At 35.6% G+C, this 23,000-nt stretch overlaps 1 protein-coding gene across 1 annotated transcript in view; it reads left to right on the top strand.

Annotated features, from left to right (window-relative positions):
- Nucleotides 1–23,000, top strand: part of LOC143388888 (A-kinase anchor protein 9-like) — a 95,239-nt gene that overhangs the window by 30,247 nt on the left and 41,992 nt on the right. The window contains 4 exon segments of the mRNA XM_076842336.1: nt 10,312–10,525; nt 11,669–11,697; nt 12,229–12,407; nt 22,673–22,772. Coding sequence (XP_076698451.1) covers nt 10,312–10,525; nt 11,669–11,697; nt 12,229–12,407; nt 22,673–22,772 — 522 coding nt within the window.

Here is a 23,000-nt window from a genome sequence, read left to right as displayed (position 1 = left end):
CGTGGCGGCTTAAGATTGGTACGTGGGAGGCTTTATTAGGCTGTGCTTGGGCGCTCGGGGGGAGAGAGAGAGGTCACTAAAAGATACTTTAATCAAGGCCTGAATAAACTGCTGAAAGAAGATTCCTGAGTTGCGTCTTCCTTGCGGGCAAGGGGTCGCGACAAGTGGTGCTGAAAACCCGGGAACCAGAACTTTCAGCAGTCAGGGGTGGTGCACCAGTTAGTCCCAGGTAAGTGGGACCCGCGGTCAAAGCGGAGATCAGTCCTAGATAAGTGGGACCTCCTATCAAAATGGAGATCAGTCCCAGATAATTGGGACCCGCTATCAAAGCGGAGATCAGTCCCAGGTAATTGGGACCCGCTATCAAAGCGGAGATTAGTCCTAGGTAATTGGGACCCGCTATCAAAGCGGCGGCTCCTCTGTAAAGCCAGAGAGAGCATTACATCTTATTGCAGCTGCACTGTGTACTTTCGCTCTTACTTTCACTCTTGTTTTTTGTGTGTCTTTTGTTGTGTCATGGGTGCCGTATCTTCAAGTCCGCTTCTCCTGGCCCTAGATAACCTGTTACATTCCAAGGGCCTAAAAGTGAAACGTAGTAATTTACAGAGATTTTTACAGAAGACAGATATTGTTGCACCGTGGTTCGCGTTCTCGGGCAGCCTCACTCTGCCTAGCTGGGATAAGTTAGGCACAGATCTTGATTTTGCTTCTGAGCAGGGCATATTAGAGGGTGGGGTGATACCCCTTTGGAAGATGATCCGTAGTTGCCTCGCAGAAGGACAAGAAGTTTTAGAGCAATTACATGAAGAAAGATCAGAAATGGCAGGCAGTGAGGTATTTCAGGAGGGTGGGAGTGTGTGGAGTGAGAAACAGGGGAGGAAACAATTATCTCCGGCAGGCAGTGACGTATTTCAGGAGGATGGCAGTGTGTGGAGCGAGAAAAAGGGGAGGAGGCGATTGTCTCTGGCACGGAGTGAAATATTTCAGGAGGAAGGGAATGTGCAGAGTGAGAAACGGGGGAGGAAACGCTTGTATCCAGATCTCAGTACACTGCGCACACTCCCATGCAAAAGTGGGTCAGAAGAGGAGGACGATGAGGAGGAGGAGCTCGGGAGACTGTCTCGGCAGCTAGGGAGTCTAACTATGGGAAAAGGGAACAAAAATAAACAGGAGCTCAAAAAGAAAAAAAAAATGATCCTCCGGACCCGCCGCCGTACGGTGGGGGTGTTTCGAGGAGAGCTTTCCAGTCCAATTCCGGGGGCTGTTAACATTTTTACTGATGGTTCCAAGTCTGGAATGGGAGCCTACGTAATTAATGACTCTCCCCCTATCCAGCATCAATTTGCTCCTGGAAATCCACAATGGGTAGAACTACAAATTGTTATTGAAGTTTTTAAACAGTGTTCTTTTCCTTTTAATCTTATTTCGGACTCTAGCTATGTGGTACAAGCACTAAAAGTCCTGGAGGCCGTGGGAACTATTAGTGATGCCCACAATGTGTCTGTTTACTTTACTCAGCTTCAACAGCTTATCTCTAACCGCACTGCTTCTTTTTATCCAATGCACATCAGGGCTCACACCTCTCTTCCTGGTCTGTTATCCCAAGGTAATGCCTGTGTGGACTTAGCCACTAGAGGTCAATTGATATGCTTGGCTTCCTCCTTAGAGGGGGCTAAGTTGTTTCACCAAAACTTCCATGTTAATGCATTAACGCTGCACAGGCGTTTTTCCATCTCAAGAGCGGATGCTCGGCAGATAGTATTGCAATGTCCCCATTGTGTCACATTTCTTCATCCCCCTAATTATGGAGTAAACCCACGGGGATTAAAGCCATTGGTTGTTTGGCAAATGGATGTGACACATATACCTGACTTTGGTAACCTTAAATATGTGCATGTTTCCGTTGATACGTGCTCTGGAATTATCCATGCTTCTGCTTTATCGGGAGAAAAGGCACGTAATGTCATTACTCACTGTTTAGAGGCATGGGCAGCATGGGGTTCACCTGCATCCCTTAAGACTGATAATGGACCTGCTTATACTGGCAGACAATTTACAGCTTTTTGTTCTACTATGGGAGTGCAACTTACTCATGTTTTGCCTTATAATCCTCAAGGACAAGGCATTGTTGAGCGTGCTCATCGCACCTTAAAGGAAACTTTACAAAAACAAAAAGGGGGAATAGGAGCTGAACACACTCCTAAAGAACGCCTGTCCTTAGCTCTCTTTACCATTAATTTTTTGAATTTGGATATTCATGGTCGCTCTGCAGCCAATAGACATGTGTCCCCTCAGCCCTCTGTGATTGGCTATGTTAAGTGGAAGGATGTTCTTACGGGCCAATGGAACGGCCCTGACCCCGTGCTGACATGGGCACGAGGATCTGTATGTGTTTTTCCCCAGGATCGTATGGAACCATTGTGGGTCCCTGAACGCTTGACAAGAAGAGTCTCGACATCAACTGACCAGCAACAAGAGATACCACAACAATCCTGTGATGAGGATCTTCATTCTGCTAAGTGCTCTGGCTCTGGTGCTGGTGCCGATGGCACAGGCGACACCAATGCGGTGGTGGGCAGTGGCACGGGCATGGCCAATGCCGATGCCGGTTCATGGTAATTCTAGTGTCCTCCCCACTCTTTTTTCAACCTCATGAGAGATGTCTGCTCCCTGTGCCTCTCCTAGAGGGGACATGGAGAGAATTTTTAATCAATCTCAAGTTAATCTCACAGGAGTTTTTTGTTTCAGCCTTAGAAACGCTAATTGCATTAGCCTTAAGACCAAAAATTTGACTAACTGGGAGGACCCATTGCGGTCCAATCAGGCCTCAGGAAGCATTATCAGTGCTGTATTGAGCAAGGTAGCTTCGGAGAAGCAATCAGGCTCAGAGACCCCCGCAAACAGCAGCTCTGCTCTTAACATAACTACCTTGGCTATTATCTCTGAGGCACTAACCCCAGTGCCTCCTTCTTCTAGTAGTATTTATAATGCCACTCATTTCAAGGCCTCTCCTTACTCTTCCCCTAATCTTGGTTTCCCCCCAACATTTATGCCTTGTCAGGATCATTCTTGGGAGAAACATCAAGTTGCTAAAGGTTTCTCCCTTTCTCCCTCTCTTGAGAGGTATGTTTATAACTTTAACAATAGTGCCAGCTCCTCTACAGGAGTAGGTTGGTCCTGGTTTCAATGGCTGATTTCCAATGAAAAGGGGGCTTCAGCCGATATTTCTGCACTGGCTCAGTTGGTAGGAGCCAAAAGTTGGCTGGCTAATATTTCTGGTACTGTTAGGGAAAGTGAACAAGGTAATAGACTTACATCTGTTTCATTCAACTCTCTGTTGTATAATGCCACATTGCCTCCTGCAATGGTCTGTGTCCAATCCCCCTTCTTATTCCTTTTGGCTAAGGCCACCTCATCGGGGATGCTGGATTGTTCTCATACTACCTGTCTCTTATCTGAGTGTTGGAATGGTTCCTGGACTGTAGCAGTGGTTATGAAAATTCCAACTTTTGTCCCAATCCCGGTCACTGCGGATCCTGATAAATTCCCTATTGTTGAGCTACTTAGAGTCCTCAGAGATTTTGGAATCACAGCGGCTATAGTGACAGCAGTGGCGATATCTGCTGCTGCAGCGGTTACGGCCGAAGTGGCTATGGCCAATCAAGTACAAACTGCTGCCACTATTAATCAAGTTGTCCAACAAACTTCCACCATACTTGAATCCCAAAATACAATTAATCAACATATTTTGTCAGGGATTTTAGCTGCCAACCAAAGAATAGATTTACTCCAAGCTCAGGTAGAAGAATTGGCTGACTTAGTGCTTTTGGGTTGTGTTGACCAACGTGCACATTTATGCATAACCTCTGTCAGATTTAATGATTCCAGGAATGCTTCCCGCATCATTGGCGAATATTTGGCTGGAAATTGGTCCATGGAAGCGGAAGACATGATCCAGTCTCAACTAACCCAGATAGCTCTCTTGAATAGCACCCGTGTTGATCCCGTGACTTTGGGTCAATTCACCGATTGGATATCTTCTGCCTTTTCCTTTTTTAAAGAGTGGGTGGGGGTAGGCATTTTTGGTGCAATGTGTTGCTTCAGTATGTTTCTCTGTTTGTGGTTTCTCTGTCACCTCAAGGCCCACAATGCTCACGATAAGGCTATGATCATCCAAGCTCTTGCAGCTTTAGAAAATGGCAATTCACCTCAAGTCTGGCTTGTGCAGCTTAAACAGTAAATCTTTGACATGTCCATTGCACCCCAAGTTAATTTCACATTGCACTGGGATTGGCATGTCCTCTTTCTCATTCTCCCCCAGTACTGAATAGCCCTTGCACTCTGCAGGTCTTGTTACCATTGCACGCAGATGGGTTTTAGAACTGGTCTTTCTTCTCGGCTACAGACTCTTTACTTTCCTCTGGGGCTTAGGGATTGTGTTGCCAACTAAAAATTTGTTATGTTACCAGGCTACCTGTGTTGCCCTACTTCTCACCGTCGTCACGATGCAGGATGCGAGGCAAAGCACTGCACTTGAGTGATCCCTCAACGGACCTCAAGGAAAGCATGTCCTATTGCATGCGGGTTTGACGTCCACACCCCCGCCCTACGAAAAAAGGCGTCGTCTGATATGGGGTCAGGTCTGGGGAAGGCGCCTCCTTAGGACTGAACCATACATTGCAGCCGCTTCTGCACAGTGAGATAGGACCTCTACTTTCGCCTGCATTGTTTTATAAAATAGAAGGGGGAACTGTGGTAAGCCATTGTTGTAGATTGTGGCCGCCATTAGAAGATGGCGCTGACTCCCACTGTGGCCTGTGATAAACAAATTCTTTTGTGGAGAGTTGGCACGCTATCCCTTGCCACCCTATAAGAAAGATCCACGCGGCGGCTTAAGATTGGTACGTGGGAGGCTTTATTAGGCTGTGCTTGGGCGCTCAGGGGGAGAGAGAGAGGTCACTAAAAGATACTTTAATCAAGGCCTGAATGAACTGCTGAAAGAAGATTCCTGAGTTGCGTCTTCCTTGCGGGCAAGGGGTCGCGACAAAGAGACACTACTGTATAGGCTATATAGACAGCTACTATATCCCTAGTACCTAGAATAATGTTTTGCACATGATCAGCAGTTAATAATGTTTTACGAATGGATGAATGAGGGGTGAATAGGGGAAATAAACAAAGCTGCTTTATCAAGAATCAGCTGTGAATCAGGATAGGCCTTCATGTTAGAATGAAAATCAGAATAGCTTTTGTCGCTTGCTATTTAGCATTGTTCTATAAGCCCTAACCATTCCAAAGATAAAAAGATACATGGCATAAATAGAAGTAGATAATTCACAGGTGTAATTAAGAAATTGAGAAAAATAATCTAAGCAAAAAATCCAAAAAACCTAATGTAAAATAAATGTCAAAATTAGCCAAAGATATGTAAGACCAATATAAATAAAATAAGAATACTTTAATGAAAAATATTTGAATAAATGAAAAGTCTCATTTCTGAGTGGGCAATTTTTTATATTATAGAATGTGAGTTATCTCTAGATTTATCCAACTTAAAAAGTTACAGAAATTTGACTTAATTGGTTTATAGTTCATCTGAAAGAGTAAATGCATAAGGAGAGACATGAATATTTTTTTTAAAAAAAGTAGAATGTATGTAACATGATGTGTAAAAAATAATTTTTAGGTTTAAATATTATCAATTTAATAAATGAGATATTGAAATGAGTTAAGTATTCAACAGCATAGAAAAGTGTCAAGAATATCTACATTCAAAGGAAGTAGAAGGAAGGAAATAAAGAGCAAAAAATAAGAGAACTTGTAATAAACAAGTGGGAAAAATTTTTAAGAACTTTGGAGGTTTATTATTTGAAAAGATTATTTACAGGTATTAGATCTCCAAAAATATGACCAAGGGGGGAAAAACACATAAGCAAAATCAAGAAGGAAATAAGGACATAAGTACAGGTACCACAAGAAATTTTAAAAGTCATAAATAATGCTACAAATAATCTCTGCCAATAGATTTGAAAATATAAGCAAACTCTAAATGGTGTTCTGGAAGAATATAAACTACCAGAACTAATGCAAATAGAAATGAATAAGTTCATATAACCATTAAATAGAAATGAATAAGTCAGTAATCATTAAAGAGTTGAAGTAGTGGTCAGAAGTTTTCCCTTTTGCCTCATCTCAAACCAAAATGCTAGACTTAAGACCATTTTACAAGTAATTCTTATTAACTCTCCAAGAACAAAAGTGTAATTGTCCACTAAAGTAGGATTAAAGAGAGAATGGAAGAAGAAAGGAAAGAAGAAAAACTGAAGAAAGAAAAACCACCCAATTCACCTTAGAAGGCCAATATTAATATGAAGTCCTGATAGGAATTGTAAAGAAAATAAAATTGTAGAGTAATCTAACTTGTAAGTGTAGTTGCAGAAATTCCAAATAAAATATTAGCAAGTTATACCAAGAGTGTACAAATAGTTAAACATTTGAAAAAAAAATCTGTGACTGTAATCTCTACATTTTTATAGCAAGACAAAATCCATGATTATTTTAGTGCACATCAGAAAAAAATACATAAAAAATTTGACAACCCATTTATAAGTTTAAAAAAAAGCTTTAGGAAATCAGGAAGAGCAGGGAAATTTTCTAGTCATGATGCTGATTTTCATCAAAATGTTAACAGATTATATTTATGATGGTGAAATTTAGAAGCATTTCCATTAGAATCAAGTATAGGACTAGGATACATACCCATTGTCAACAGTACTATTGCAACATGGTTTTGTAGTTCTTAGTGAATGCTTCTCCAGTTCTTGCAATATGACAAGAATAGGAAATGAGAAAAAATATGAACAGATCAGGCAAAACTTTAAAACCAAGATAATAAGATGTTTTGAGTTTTTGTTAAGAAAATTATAAAATATTGAAGGACACAAAGACCTGACTGTGTGCTAATACATATCATATCCATAATGGAAAGATACAAAGAAAAATATCAGTTCTCTCCTAATTAATAATTCTAGTCAAAATTACAATAAGGTTTCTTAATGAATGTGGAACACTGATTCTAAAATTGATATAGAAGAGTAAATAGCCAAGAATACTCAAGACAATCTTAAAAAGTATGTATTTGTTATTAAAACTTATTACAAAATCATTATAAACAATATGGTTTAATGCCAGGATGGTTAAGTAGATCAGTAGAATATAATGAAAAGCCCAGAACAGATCTGTATCTTGTAAAAATTTAGCAAGAAGGCCCTACAAATCAATGAATCACTTAGTGAATCTCTACTTCATTCCAGGCACTGTTCAAGTCATTCATAATTTAACAGTGAATAAAAATGATCAAGGAAAAATAAAGTTTATTTTTAGGGTTTAAATGAACATTAGAAAATACAGACAAATATTTCTGGTGGTCTTAAGTGCTATGAATAAAATTACAGTATGATAAGAAGAATAAGATCTCCCTAAGTGTAGGGCTTTTTTTGCATAGGGTAGGTCAAGGAAGACTACTTTGATGAGATGATATTTGAGCAGAGACAGAGGAAATCAAAAAATAGACCAAATTAGCATAAGAAGCTTAGAGTATTCAAAAATGTTTGGGAGGAAAAAAAAAACAAAATTGTTTTGAGCACAATTGACTTTTGATACTAGAGGTTAGAAGTTAGGGAATTAGATCATTGTCGCTTTAGGGAAAAAAATCAGGTTGGTTAAAAATGTACACATAAGAAGAAAATAGAATCTTAAGATAGGGAAAACTTTTAATAAAGACAAAGCATGGGAAAGGATTTAAAATTTTTATTGTATCTTTTAAAAACAATAATGTAAAATAGATTTGAGGACTGGGACTAGATATTTGCCATGAAGGTAAGTTGCAAACAAAAGCTATCAAGAATATAGAAAGAACAATTAATGTAACAAGAGGTCCAAAAACAAAATAATAATGGGCAAAAGATGTGAAAGACATGTGCCTGAATAGGAAATCAAAGTATCTAATAAACATGAAAATATTCTTTCAACCTTACTATTCAGTGTAAAAATAAAATAACATTTTATACCCATTAGGTTGGTGAAGTTAGTCTGATATAAAGAATGGTGAGGATGTGAGTATATAAGTACTCAACCTTCTGGTAGCATTGTAAATTAGTACTGTTATATAAAAATAATTTGATCAAATCTAGCACAGTTAAAAATGCACTATCTGTGACCTAGCAGTTATATTTCTAAGTAGTTCTCAAAGTGGGGTTCCTGACCAGAAGCACAGCATTACTTGGTAACGAGTTAGAATTCACAGCTCTTTGACCTCTCCTGAAACAGAAACTGTGGGGATGGGGTTAGGTTCCTAAAGTAACCTGTTTTAATAAGCATTCCAAGTGATTCTGATGCATGTTACATTTAAGAACCACTAATTAGAAAGAAATTAGCACATTTATCCAAAAGTTAGGAATAAACCAATTTATCTCCTGAAAGGAAATGGACAAATTTTGGTATAGTCATAATACCACAGTTAAAATGAATTAACCTGTTGCCTACATGCTGTTAATTTTTTGTTTGTTTGTGGTACTGGACATTAAACCCCCTGTTACCTACATGGAATAATACCAGAGACATATTGAATGAGAAAATAAACTTGTAAAATTAATATCATTTGTGTAAGTCCATAAAAATACAAAATATACAGTGCATTGAGAATGCAAAATGTATTCTAATGAGAAGTGATAATGTAAGAATTGGACTGGATTTGTACCAAACTATGATTATGGTTGCCTGTGAGAAAGGAGTGATGAGAACATAGAAGTGTATGGGGAGTACAGGGAATGAAAAAAATAGAGAAAATGTTATAGTACTTGTTAATTTGGGTTTTGAGTTTATTGCTTGCATTTTTCCATATTTAAAATAGTATTTTAAATTCAGGCATGGTGGTGCATGCCTGTAATTCCAGCTATTTGGGAGGCTAAGGCAGAGAAGGGTTCTAAGTTCAAGACCAACCTTGGCAACTTGTTGAGACCTTGCCTCAAAAAGGGCTGGGGTTGGGATTGTGGGTCAGTGGCAGAGCGTTTGTCTCACATATGTGAAGCACTGGGTTCAATCCTCAGCACCACATAAAAATGAAAATATTGAAAAAAAAAGGGGGGGCTGGAAATGTCGCTCACAGGTAGAGAGAACCCCTGGGTTCAATTCCCAGTGCCATGAAAATAAAATGTTATTTGAAAATAAAAATGAAAGATAAGGAAGAGCCAAGACAACATGAGAGAAATTGGTATGAAAATTTGTTCTCCTGGTCTCCTTGGCTAACTACTCTTACACAGCTGTAGCCGATCCATTGCTGTTAGTCCTCTTAGGGTTTTTAATTGGACCCTGCATCTTTAACTGTTTATTTAATAAGATATATAAAACAAAAAATACATTCTGTAAAACTGATGGTCCTCCATACTCACTACAGTAGCTGTAAACCAATGATGATTAATTAATTATTTGATTAGTTCCAAAAAACCAGTGGGGAATGTTATAGGACAGGCTATATAAGCAATGACCAAACAGACTTCATTTTACCCTGAGACTCCATATTACGTAAGAAGAGCTTCTCCCATAGGAAAGCCCCATCACTGTACCACATTACTAATTGCCTAGCATAGCCTAATTACAATACAAAATAGCAATTCTTACACAATGTAAAATTGTTCTTATTGGTTCCCATTTTCCTTGGGCAGTGTACCTTTCTGGGGAATAATTGATTAGATGTTAGTAGCCATTCTTTAATTTATATTCAACTAGGGTCACTTTGCTCCATTTCTCTTTTGATTATGATTATGAAAAAATCCCAGGAGAAATGAATGAGATGAAAATTTGATTAAGACATTGCATTGTTTTGCTAATGGCTTTATTCTGCCTCTGTACTACTTCTTGCTTGCTTGATTGCTGGTTGCCAAGTCAATCTGGATGTGGTTTTTCGCCTTTAAACATCCTAAAATGTTGAGGCTCTAGGCTGTTTCCTGCAGAGGCAACTTGTTTCTGTAGGGAGCAGTCCCGGACAGTCAGAATAAAGACTCTCCAATATGGACAAATCATAAGCTATACCAAATATCAAAATTTGCTCTAAAATTGAGGTAATGATACTACTCTCCTAGAAAAAAGAAGTAGCTCAGTATAACTGAATGAAGAATGAAGAAAAAAATGTCATTGGTTCTCTTATGAAGTTTTAAACTATAATTTATTTCTCCTCTTGTTTTAGTATATGCAAAAAGCAAATTATTTTATAGTAAATTATTTTAAATTTTTCTAATATATATTCACTTTCAGAATGATTTAAGGCTACAGATGGAAGCTCAATGCATATGCCTTTCACTGGTTTATTCAGCTCACGTGGATCAGGTTTGTGAATATATGGAAAATGAAAAAGATAAAGCTCTTTGCAATCTTAAAGAGGAGCTTATTTCTGCTCAAGAGGAAAAGATCAAGGAGCTTCAGAAAATATACCAGTTAGAACTACAGAATGTAAAAACACAAGAAATAGGTAAATAGTTTCTGACTTATAATTAACATGAAGCATCACTTAGAGTCCACCATTTCATAATTCTGTCCTTAGAACTCACAGGGGAAGGTGACTTGTGTATCTAATCCCTAGTCTTATTTGTTCACATAATCATTGGATATTCATTTAAGTGCTAGAGAAAACTAAAATTACTGAGTCATTTTCCATAGGAAATTATAATCCATTGGGAAAGCATATATAAAATACACTGAAAATTTCTGAAATGTAAAGAATGGAGGGAGTAAAAAGAGTTTTGTCTTTCCTGGGGAGATGAGTAGCATGAGGGTATGGGTAGGAGTAACTGGGTTGGAAATTTGGGGAAGGCTATGGAGTCTTAAGCATTGAGCTCTATCTAAGATTGCATCCATTTGGGAGAACTGGGAGTTCAGGTTGTGTTAGCTAGATAAAACTGGAGAGATTGGAAGGAGCTTGATTAGGAAAGGTTTTATGTACTCTGATGAAACATGTTTATGTTTTATGCTATTGGTGATAAGACCTACAGCAGGATTTTAAATAGTGGGAGTAACAATAAGATTTTTATTTTAAGTTGATACCATTAGGATCAGTTGGAAGGGATGAAATTATTGATGGGAAGACCAGCCAGATTGAATTGAGTATGATAGAAAGTTAAGTTCAACACTTAGAGTTAGGTTCTAGTTTGTTTTTAATGTTAGCAGAAATTAAGAATGATACCCAAGTTTCTAGCTTAAGAAACTAGAGTATGGTTCTAGTCATAGAAAGGAACCAATTTGTGAAAAAAATAATAATTCAGTTTTAAATATATTGAGTTAAGAATAGAATACTTATTGACTTTGAAAAAATATATAGGAGTTAGTTGAAAATAGAAGTCTGAAACCTGGGAGAAAAATTTAATTATGAGGTAAAGATTTATAATCAGCATGAATGTCAAGGAGAAGAGGTCAAGGACAAGAATGAGTTATCAGGGGAAACTAGAGAGTGAGTTAAAAGACCAAGATGGAATAATGGGAAGTAACAATGTTAAGGGACCATACAATGAACCATAAACAATTAGTCACAGTTAATGTTTTTCTTTCATGATTATTTGGCCAGTTAACTAGACTTCTTGTGTTTAAGGTATCTCTAGGCCTTCACTTTTGCTTTTAGGAATGAGTTTTATTATTGGAATTGCTTTGGTGAACAGAATAGAATTTCAAGCATATCAGATAATACCATGCTTTTTCACTTCAGGGGTTCTTTGAATATAGTAATATTTTAAGTTTGTATTTTTTTAAATTGATATCTTCTTGAGGTAGTCTGTCCACTACTTCCCAAATTGCATGTTAACTAATGGCTCATTTAATTGGCAAAAAAGTTAGTTTAGTGATTAATTCTCAGCATTTTTTAAGAAATAAAAATAAAAGAGGAAAGTAAAAGGTGTTAACTACTCTCCTCTGGTCCCTTTTCAACCCTTCTTTTGTTTCATATTTCTGAATTGTTTTAAAGATATAAAATTGTTGAATTTAGAGATACTATACCATAAGGATAGGAGAAATGATCTTGAATCACACTGTTCTCTTGTTTTCATCAGTCAGAATGAGTCAAATTAAAACCTGAGTTTCACTCAAAACATTTTTCAAAAAATAAATATTTTTATACATTGAAATAAAATGATTGTTATTTCACTGAGAAGTTTGTATTGAAATGTGTATTGTCTTCTCTTCCAGTTATCTTCTCTGAAAGATACCAAAAAAATTAAACAACTTGAAGAACAAATTCAAGAATTAGAAAACTTCATATGCTTTTTGCGCAAACAATTGAAAGAAACTGAAGAAAATCATAGGGCAGAAATTTATTCTCTACAGGAGAAGCTTCAAGCCATTAGTGAGGCCAAAGTGGACCCAAGGTATCTATTTACTTAAAACTTCATTCAGCAGTATTTGTAGCTTAGTAACAATGATAGTATCATCTGGAATGGTTATTTTAAGAATAAAATATAACGTTAACAAAGAGATAGGATGTAATATTTTTAATAAATAAGAGCAGGATATAATTCTGTATCTTTGAAATGTGTGAAATAAATGTTGGTATAAACCAAAGACATTTTATTATAGGAATTTTACTTATACTTTTATAAAGATGTTATTATTAATCTATTTTCTGAATTAAAATAAGTGAGGTAGTAGATATTTACTTGTTTGTTCTATGCCTAGGCTTTGATATGTTGATGTGGTGAATACTTAAATAATCTAAGTATGATCATTCCACTATGACTTGAATATACTCCATTTGATTGTCTAATGCTCAAATTCATCATGTCCCAAATAGAACCCTGATCTATGAGGAGAGAAGAAATGATCTTCAATTACCACTATGTATGTTTTCTTGGATCAGGATCTTCTAAAATTTGCTCCTTCTGTAGCCATCTTCATCCATCCTGACTCCTTTCTGTCATAACTCTCTGCCATTCTATGAAAAAATCTTGGGATTTTTTAACCTTCAAAGTACATCAAAATTGTGCCACTCCTTACTGCTCCACTGGTCCCTGCCATTGTTGTGTGTTTCACCTGGATTACTTAACTTCTGTTTACAGTCTGTTCTCTATATAGTCAACACAAGTGCCAGAACCTTTCCTTTTATTTCAGTTACATCATGTTACTCTAATCCTCTTCTGCTCTTTACAGTCTCACTAGTCCTGAGGACCATGACATCTTTGACTTTCATTTCCTACTGACTTTCTTATCACTTACTGTTCTCAAACCATGTAATCCCATGGGGTTGGGGTTGGAGCTCAGCGGTAAAGCGCTTGCCTGGCTTGTGTGAGGTCCTGGGTTTGATTCTCAGCACCACATATAAATAAATAAAGTAAAGGTCCATTGACAACTAAAAACAATTTTAAAAGATTAAAAAAAAAAAACCTCATACATCCCCACTGTGATCCTCAAATATATCACATATCAGTACGCTTCTGCTTTAGGGATTCATTGGCTTTTTCTTCTACCTAGAATGATTATTCTCCAGGTATTTGTATGCCCACACCCTCATCTCTTTTGGATCTTTACTTAGATGTCATGTTCTTACATAAATTAAAATCATCCCCAAAGAGTCTGTATCTTACTTTTCTACTTCATTTTTTCTTAAAATTATTTGTTTTATATGTACGCATACATTATAATCATTGTGTGTGTGCATGTATATGTGTATATAAATAATGTATGTATGTAATTTATGTATCCAAATGTATATAAATTTAGAGGAAGTATTGTTTCATTTTGTTTGTCTTCAATTAAGGAATTTAAGCCTTTTTAAAAAAACATTTTTATTAGTTGTTATTTTATTTATTTATTTATTTATTTACATGCAGTGCTAAGAATTGAACCCAGTGCCTCATACACACTAGGCAAGAACTTTACCACTGAGCCACAACCCCAGCCTAGGAATTTAAACTTATCTTTGTCTATATAAGTCACTGATATATTCTAAATCCACATGATTTCTAAATACTAATCTTACCTTATTGTTATAAGATTAGACATTTTAAGAAAACATTGTTACAAAGTAGTGAATGCTTATATAACAATACAGAATTTAGACATACATACCAAAAGATATGTGGCTAGATAAAATAAAAATTAAACTGATTGTAAGTTAAAATTAAACTAACTGTAAGTTAAGAACCTTCTCTTTACTGTTGCCACACTTCATTTCCAATATAAGCAATCATTGTTACTTTTGATATGTATTCTTTCAGACATTTTCCTATTTATATAGACATATATGTTAAAACAGGTTTTTAATGCAAGTGAGAATTTACAAGCTTTTTTAACTCAGTAATATATCTTAGATATATCTTTATATACATACATACATACATACATGCACACACACACACACACACACACACACACACACACACACATATATTTGTATCAGGATTGAATTCAGGGGCTCTTTACCACCAAGCCACATCCTCACCCCTCTTCTTTTTTTTTCAGAACTACTGTTTTTATTTAAAATAACTCATGTTCAGATCTACCACATACCAGTTGGGTAATGTTAGACAAATCAAATTTAATGAACTATTATTTCTATATATGTATTTTCAATTACTAATTATTTTTTTTTAGTTCTAACGATTTTTTTTTCTTCTAACTAGTTATCTAAGACAGTAGGATGCATTTTGACATATCATACATAAATGAATTGTAACTTCTCATTCTTTGGTTGTGCATGATGTAGAATATGTGATGTAATCCTATATGTACCTGGGTAATAATATCTGATTCATTCTACTATCCTTTCTTCCCTCATAACCCTCCCCTCCCCTCATTGCCCTTTGTCTAATCCAAAATATGTTTATTCTTCCCTACTCCCCCACCCCCATTGTGAATTAGTATCTGCATATCAGACAAAATATTCAGTCTTTGGTTCTTTGGGATTGGCTTATTTAGCTTAGCATGATATTCTCCAGGTCCATCCATTTGCCACCAAATGCCATAATTTCATTCTTATTTAAGGCTGAGTAATACTCCATTGGGAAGATATATATCACACTTTCTTTATCCATTCATCTGTTGAAGGACACCTGGGTTGGTTCTGTAGTTTAGCTATTGTGAATTTAGCTGCTATAAACATGATGTGACTGCATCACTGTATTATGCTGATTTAAAGCCCTTTGAGTATAAACCTAGGAGTGGGATAACTGGGTCAAATGGTGGTTCCATTCGACGTTTTCTTAGGAATCTCCATGCTGCTTTCTATAGTAGTTGCATCAATTTGCAGTCCCACCAGCAATGTATGAGTGTACCTTTACCCCCACATGCTTGCCAACATTTATTGTTGCATATTTTTTTCTTTTTCTTTTTTTGTGGTGCTGAGTATTGAACTAGGGCCTTGGGCATGTGAGGCAAGCAGTCTACCAACTGAGCTATGTCCCTAGGCCTGTTGCTCATATTCTTGATAGTTGACATTCTAACTGGAGTGAGATAGAATCTCATTGTAGTTTTGATTTGCATTTCTCTAATTGCTAGAGATGTTGAATGTATTTTCACATATTTGTTGATCGATTGTATGTCTTGTGAAGTGTCTGTTCAGTTCCTTAGCCCATTTATTGATTGGTTTGTTTTTCTGGTGTTTTTATTGTTTTTTATTTATTTTTTTTAGTTGTTGATGAATCTTTATTTTTAAAATTTATTTATATGTGGTGCTGAGAATCAAACCCTAGGTCCCTCACACATGCCAGGCAAGCACTCTACCACTGAGCCACAACCCCAGCACCTGGTTTTAAGTTTCTTGAGTTTTTTATATATCCTGGGGATTAATGCTCTGAGGTGTATGTGTGGTAAAGGTTTTCTCCCATTCTGTAGGCACTCTCTTCATGTTATTGATTGTTTGATGTGAAGAACCATTTTAGTTTTAATCTTTTTATTGATTCTTGCTTATAGTTCTTGTGCTCTAGAAATCTTGTTAAGGAGGTCAGTTCCTAAGCTGAGATGGTAGAGTTTGGACCTACTTTTTCTTCTGTTAAATGCATGGTCTCTGTTCTAGTGCCTAAATCCTTGATCCACTTTGAAATGAGTTTTGTGCAAGATTAGAGATAGAGGTTTAATTTCATTTTGCTTCATGTGGATTTTCAGTTTTCCCAGCACCATTTGTTGAATAGGCTATCTTTTCTCCACTGAGTATTTTTGTCACCTTTGTCTAGTATGAGATAACTGTATTTATATGGGTTTGTCTCTATGTCTTCTATTCTTTATCATTGGTCTATGTGTCTGTTTTGGTGCCAGTGTCATCCCATTGTTTTTTGTTGTTTCTGTTATGGCTCTGTAGTATAATTTAAGTTCTGGTATTATGATGCCTCTTGCTTCACTTTTTTTCCTAAGGATTGCTTTGGCTATTCTGGGTCTCTTTTTTCCAAATGAATTTCATGATTGCTTTTTCTAGTACTACAAAGAATGTCATTGGAATTTTAATAGGAATTGCATTAAATCTATATAATGCTTTTGGTAGTATGGCCATTTTGACAATGTTAATTCTGCCTATCCAAGAACATGGGAGATATTTCCATCTTCTAAGGTCTTCAATTTTTTTCTTTAGTGTTCTGTAGTTTTCACTGTAGAGGTCTTTCACCTCTTTTGTTAGATTGACTCCAAATATTCTACTTTATTTTTTGACGCTATTGTGAATGGGGTAGTTTTCCTAATTTTTTTCAGTGGCTTTATCACTGATATATAGGAATGCATTTGATGTATGGTTGTTAATTTTACATCCTGCTACTTTGCTGATTTTCGTTCATTAATTATAGAAGTTTTCTGGTGGATTTTTTAGGTCTTCTAAATATAGAATCATATTGTCAGCAAATAGTAATAATTTGAGTTCTTTTTCTATTTGTATCCCTTTAATTTCTTTCTTCTGTCTACTTGCCCTGGCTAGTTTCCAGGATTATATCGAATAAAAGTGGTAAAAAAAAGGTATTCTTGTCTTACTACAGTTCGTAGATGGAATGCCTTCAGTTTTTCTCCATTTAGAATGATTTTGGTCTTGGGTTTAGCATGTATAGCTTTTACAGTGTTGAGATTTGTTTCTATTATCCCTAGTTTTTCTAGTGTTTTAAACATGAAAGGGTGCTTTATTTTGTCAAATGCTTTTTTGTGCTCCAATTGAAATGATCATATGATTCTTCTTGAAGTCTATTGATGTGATGAATTACATTTATTTATTTCTGTATGTTGAACCAACCTTGAATCCCACTTGAATATGATGCACTATTGTTTTAGTCAGCTTTTTTATTTCTATTACTAAAAGATCTGACCAGAACAATTTTAAGAGAGGAAAAGGGCTCATGGTGTTATTTGAGGGCTCATGGTGTTTAGACATCTTAGTCCATAGAAGGCCAGCTCCATCCCTTGGGCTTTGAGGTAAGGCAGAACATCTGGAAGAAGAGTGTAACAGAGGGAAGGAGTTCACATAGTGATCAAGAAACAGAGACAGAGACTTCACTCTCCAGATACAAAATATATACCCTATATAGAGACTCCACTCTCCAGATAAAAAATGTATACTCCGTCACCATCCCCCCAATTCCCATCTCCTCTAGCCATACCCTGCCACTTCATTTAATTCCTATCAGGGGATTAATTCATTGATTAGGTTAGTCATTTCTCTTCTGAATATTCTTGCATTGTCTTATGTGAACATTTGGGGGATACCTCACAACCAAACCATAACAACTATATTTTTAATGTTTTTATATGTGAGTTGCCAGAATTGAATACAGAATTTTTGCATCTATGTTCATAAGGGATATTGGTCTGAAGTTATCTTTCCTTGATGTGTCTTTGTCTGATTTTGATATCAGGTGATACTAGCTTCATAGAATGAGTTTGGAAGAGTTCCCTCCTTTCCTGTTTCATGAAATAGTTTGAGGCTTATTGGTGTTAATTCATCAAAGGTCTTGTAGAACTGAGTAAGAATCTGTTTTGTCCTGGGCATTACTTAAGTGGTTGGCTTTTGATGACTTCTTCTATTTTATTGCTTGAAATTGATCTGTTTAAATTGTGTATATCCTCCTAATTCCATTTGGGTAGCTCATTTGTCTCTAGAAATTTGTTGATGTCTTTAAATTTTTCATTTTTATTGGAGTATAAATTTTCAAAATAGCTTCTGATTCTCTACTGTATTTCAACAGTATTTGCTGTAATATTTTTTGTGATTATGAATTTTAGTGATTTGAGTTTTCTGTCTTCATTAGCACGATTGAGTTTATCAATTTTATTTATTTTTTCAAAGACACAACTTTTTGTTTTGTTAATTTTTTAATTGTTCCGATTATTTCAATTTCACTTATTTCAGCTCTGATTTTAATTATTTCCTGTCTTCTATTGCTTTTGGTGTTGATTTGTTTTTCTTTTTCTAGGGCTTTGAGATCTTATGTTAGGTCATATACTCATTGACTTTCCATTCTTTTAATGAATTTAGCTTAATAGTGTCCCAGAGATTTTGACAAGTTGTATCAGTTCTCATTTATCTCTGGTAAGTATTTTAAAAATTTCATCCCTGACTTCTTCTTATATCCATTGGTTAGTCAATAGCATATTATTTAGTCTCTAGGTGTTGGAGTTTTTATTTTTTATTGTATCAATGATTTCTAATTTCATTCCATTATGATCTGATAGAATGCAGGGTATAATCTCTTTTTTTATTTCATAATTGTTGCTTTGTGGCATATTTTAAAGAAGAGTCTGTGTGCTGCTGAGAAGAACATGTATTCATTGATGGATATAATACTCTTTATATGTCTGTTAAGTATAAATTATTGACTATATTATTAAGTTCTATAGTTTTTTTGTTTAGTTTTTTTTTGACGATCTATCCAGTAGTGAGAAAGGTTTGTTAAAGTCACTCAGTAATATTGTATTATGGTCTAATTAGTTCTTGAAATTGAGGCAGGGTTTGTTTGATATATGTAGATGCTCCATTGTTTGGGGCATAAATATTTAACGTATTATGTCTTGTTGATGTATAATTTCCTTAAGCAGTATGAAATGTCTTCTTTTTCCCTTCTGATTAACTTTTGGCTTGAAGTACATTTTATCTGACATGGGGATAGAAACCCGTTTGTTTACTCAATCCATGTGAGTGATATGTTTTTTCCCATCCTTTCATTTTTACTCTGTGGATGTCTTTGCTTATGAGGTGAGTCTCTTGGAGACAACAGATTTTTGAGTTTTGTTTTTTTAATCCAATCTGCCAATCTATGTCTTTTTGGGTTTATTAGTTTAGACCATTAACATTATATTTGAGATATGATTTGTGTTCCCAGTCATTTTAGTTTATTTCTACTTTTTACTTTGAATTAATTTCTCCTTTGATTGATTATTCCTTTTGTATGGCTCCTCCCTGTGTTGATTTTGACTTTTTTTCCATCTTCATGGAATATTTTGTTGATAATGTTTTATAGCACAGATTTTCTAGTTATGAATTCTTTTAACTTTTGTTTATTATGGAAGATTTTTATTTTATCTTTAAATCTGAAGTTTTATTTTATTAGATATAAAATTCTTGGTTGGCATCCATCTTCTTCCGAACTAGGTATATATTATTCCAGGACCTCCTGGCTTTGAGGGTCTGGGTTGAAAAATCACCTGAGATCCTAATTAGTTTCCCTCAATATATAATCTGATATTTTTTTCTCTCATAGCCTTTAAAATTCAAACCTTATTTTCTATATTTGACCTTTTTCTTTATAATGTGTCTTGATGTGGGTCTGTTGTGATCTTGTACATTTGAGGTCCTCTTGTATTTGATTTTCCATTTTATTCTTCAGATTTTGGAAACTTTTTCATATTATTTCATTGAAAAACTGGGCATTCCTTTGGTTTGTATCTTTATGCCTTCACCTATCCCGATAAATCTTAATTTGGTCTTTTTTTGTTATTTCATTATTCTTGGAAGTTCTGTTCATGGTTTCTTACCATCTTCCCTGTGTAGTCAACTTTATTTTCAAAATTATATATTTTGTCTTCATTGCCCAAGGTTCTATCTTCCATTGAATTTTTAATTGGTTTATTGATTGTTTCATTTTGAGGATTTTTGGGGTTGTTGTTGTTGTTGTTGTTGTCATTTTCTGAGAATCTCTGCCTCTGCAATGATCTTTTACATCCTCAAATTTATCTCTGATTTTATTTTCTATATCATTCTTTATGTACCAGGTCAGTCTAATATGTACTTTCTAAATTCCTTTTCTACATTTTTTTACTGTGTTGTCTATGGGTTTAATTATTAGATCATCTTGGTTTGTTTGGGCCACTTTGTTCCATTGTTTTCTCATGTTGTTCTTATGTCTGTCCTTCTAGCAGTGTGGATTTCAGGCAGTACAGTTTCTACCCTGTAGATTCATAGTGTCCCTGAAGATTTCTAGTACCTCACTTTTAAGGAAGAGACAAATAATAACTGCAACCAATACAAACAATATACAGCCTTAAACCAAATAGCTCCTATTAAGGCATCCACAGTTTTGTTCCATTAAACTGAAATGATGTGTTCAATTATTGTCTACAATATAAACAGTAAGTTTGCAAAAAGTTTATAGTTTCCATTGGTGGACAAAGAGAGAACAAAAGTCATGTAGGGTGTGATGTTTATGAGAAAGGATCAGAAAAGATAGAAGTTAAAAAATTATAGGAAGAATGAAGGGAGGACTTAATAGAGGTTGGGTGTTAGCAAGAGAAAAGTGAGAAAGAGAATCCAAGGAAACAGATAAATGAGAGGGGAATATATATATATATATATATATATATATAATATATATATATATATAATATATATATATATAATTTTTTAAAAGAAAAAAATAAACAACAAAACTGTAATGTACTATTCAGATATCTCAGTCCTCAATAAAATGATCCATGAAAAATACTTGGTTTCAAAAATGGTAGACAAGTGAGAAAAGAAAAAAAAGGAATCTGGATGAAAAATTGAACACTTTTTTCCATTGCAGTTCAAGTTTCTCAGCATCTCTTCTGAGCAGTTAGGTATGTTGTCTGGAATTTGATGCTAGCTCTACCCTCAGGGTAGTTAGGGTTGCTAGGGTGAGAGTGTTAGTCCTGGAAGTGGAACTACTAGAGCCAAGGTGTAGGCTTAGGTACGTTCCATTCTCTTCACTGCGTGCCTATTGGTCTGAAGATTTTAAGTCATCACACCTCCAAGGCTCAGCAATTGTCTGTCCACATTAGAAGACCGTACCTCGGGAATCTCCTTTAGGTTCTACACATGTGATGTAGGAATCTGTTCTTAGCCCACTACTTTGCCTGCAGACCCCATGAACCCTGGTCATCATTTGGTCTCCAAACTTGATCTCTTCCTTTGCCTGTCCTTTCAAATTCACAGTCAGGCACTTCTCTTCCAGCCAGTACTGCAAGCAGCTGATTGGATATGGAGGGGAAAGCCAGGTGGGTTTCCTTGATCAGTATTCTCCTGTGTAAATGTCCCTACATGCTTGATTTTCTCCTGGTCACTTTGGAACACTCTCTATCACACAGCATGGGTTTGCCTTGCACATTTTTGGGACCAGATTTCGATCTGCCAATAATTGACTCACCTAGCTACAGGCCCCCCAGCCATTGCTTCACAAGGGTTCTTTCTGCTGTCCTCCATGCATGCCGCCAAGAAAGCTGGTAGTTTCCCTCCTGTACACAGATGCTGTGCAGCACAGCTTACTGGGCTTTTTTGTTTGTTTGTTTGTTGTTTTTTGAGCAGTATCTCTGAGCTCTTAAGCTCTCCATACCGCAAAACATCTCTGTTTTTCTAGGAATGGGGGTTCCTTTATTGCTTTACTACATTCACTTAGGGATTATTCTGATTTGTACTTCCAGCTATTTTACAGCTCTGGAGCCTAGGGATCTTTCCCCCTTATTTTATTATACAAGATCTCTTGAGTCCATGATATGTTTTGAGTATCCAGTATTAAATTCCAGTTAAGTCCTTCCTAGTTCTGGACCATTCACACATCTTGTTGAAAAAAGTGACCTTTTTGCTTTTCTTGGTTCCTTCAACAGATCTGTCAGGGAAGCAAATGCTTTATTCAGCCATCTTCCTGCATTTCCAACCCTTTTTTTTTTTTTGAAAGAGAGTCTCACTAAATTGCTAAGGCTCATCTTGAATTTTTGATCCTCCTGCCTCAACCTCCCAAATTTCTGGAGTTGCAAGCACGCACCACTGTACCTGGCTATTTTAATATATTTAATCCAATAAAATCTATTCTATATTATTATATGTTTTGTGTCTGTGTAATTTAGATATCCATGTAATATGAATAATATGTATCATATATCTTAGGTATATAAGTAGTGTGTAGTATCAGTGTATATAGCATGTTATATTATGTACACTGTTGCTATATAAGCATATCTAAGATGTTATTTTTAAAAGACTTATTAAAAATGTTTTTTTTACATAATAAATTTTTTATCATACATTTATACTGACATAATATTCATTGTTACTTTTAAATGGAAAACTTAGTCAAAAATGTTTTAAGTTACAATACTTGTAACCCTGGGGGAACTATCATTTTTGTCTCCCCACTGCCTCAGTACACGTTATGCATGGTAGAAACTTTGGATAAAACACACAACACTAATTTTTTTATACTTTTTTATTTATATTTAGCTTCTCTGTTGATTCAGTGGTAATTAAAGAATCTGATGTACAGAAATCAGTAGTACATCCTGGAAGTTGTCTAAAAGAGAATATTGATCATGCAATAGAGGTATGTTTTTTTTAATCTTCATTTTTAAACAGTTATGTACACTGATACTTTTTCTTACTATCAATTTTATGTCTTCAGTTTTGTAATTATGTAGTAAATATTTGGCTAAGATTAAGCATAAAGCATGAGGATAATACCTTATGTAAAAGATCCAGAATGTCTATAGAAATATTTTTATAGCATAGGAAAAACACAGAGAAAGTTAAATTTGAGAATTTTCCTCCCCTG

The sequence above is a fragment of the Callospermophilus lateralis genome, unplaced genomic scaffold, assembly GCF_048772815.1.
Source record: "Callospermophilus lateralis isolate mCalLat2 unplaced genomic scaffold, mCalLat2.hap1 Scaffold_45, whole genome shotgun sequence".
Lineage (NCBI taxonomy): Eukaryota > Metazoa > Chordata > Mammalia > Rodentia > Sciuridae > Callospermophilus > Callospermophilus lateralis.
This window is presented reverse-complemented; position numbering and strand designations above follow the sequence as displayed.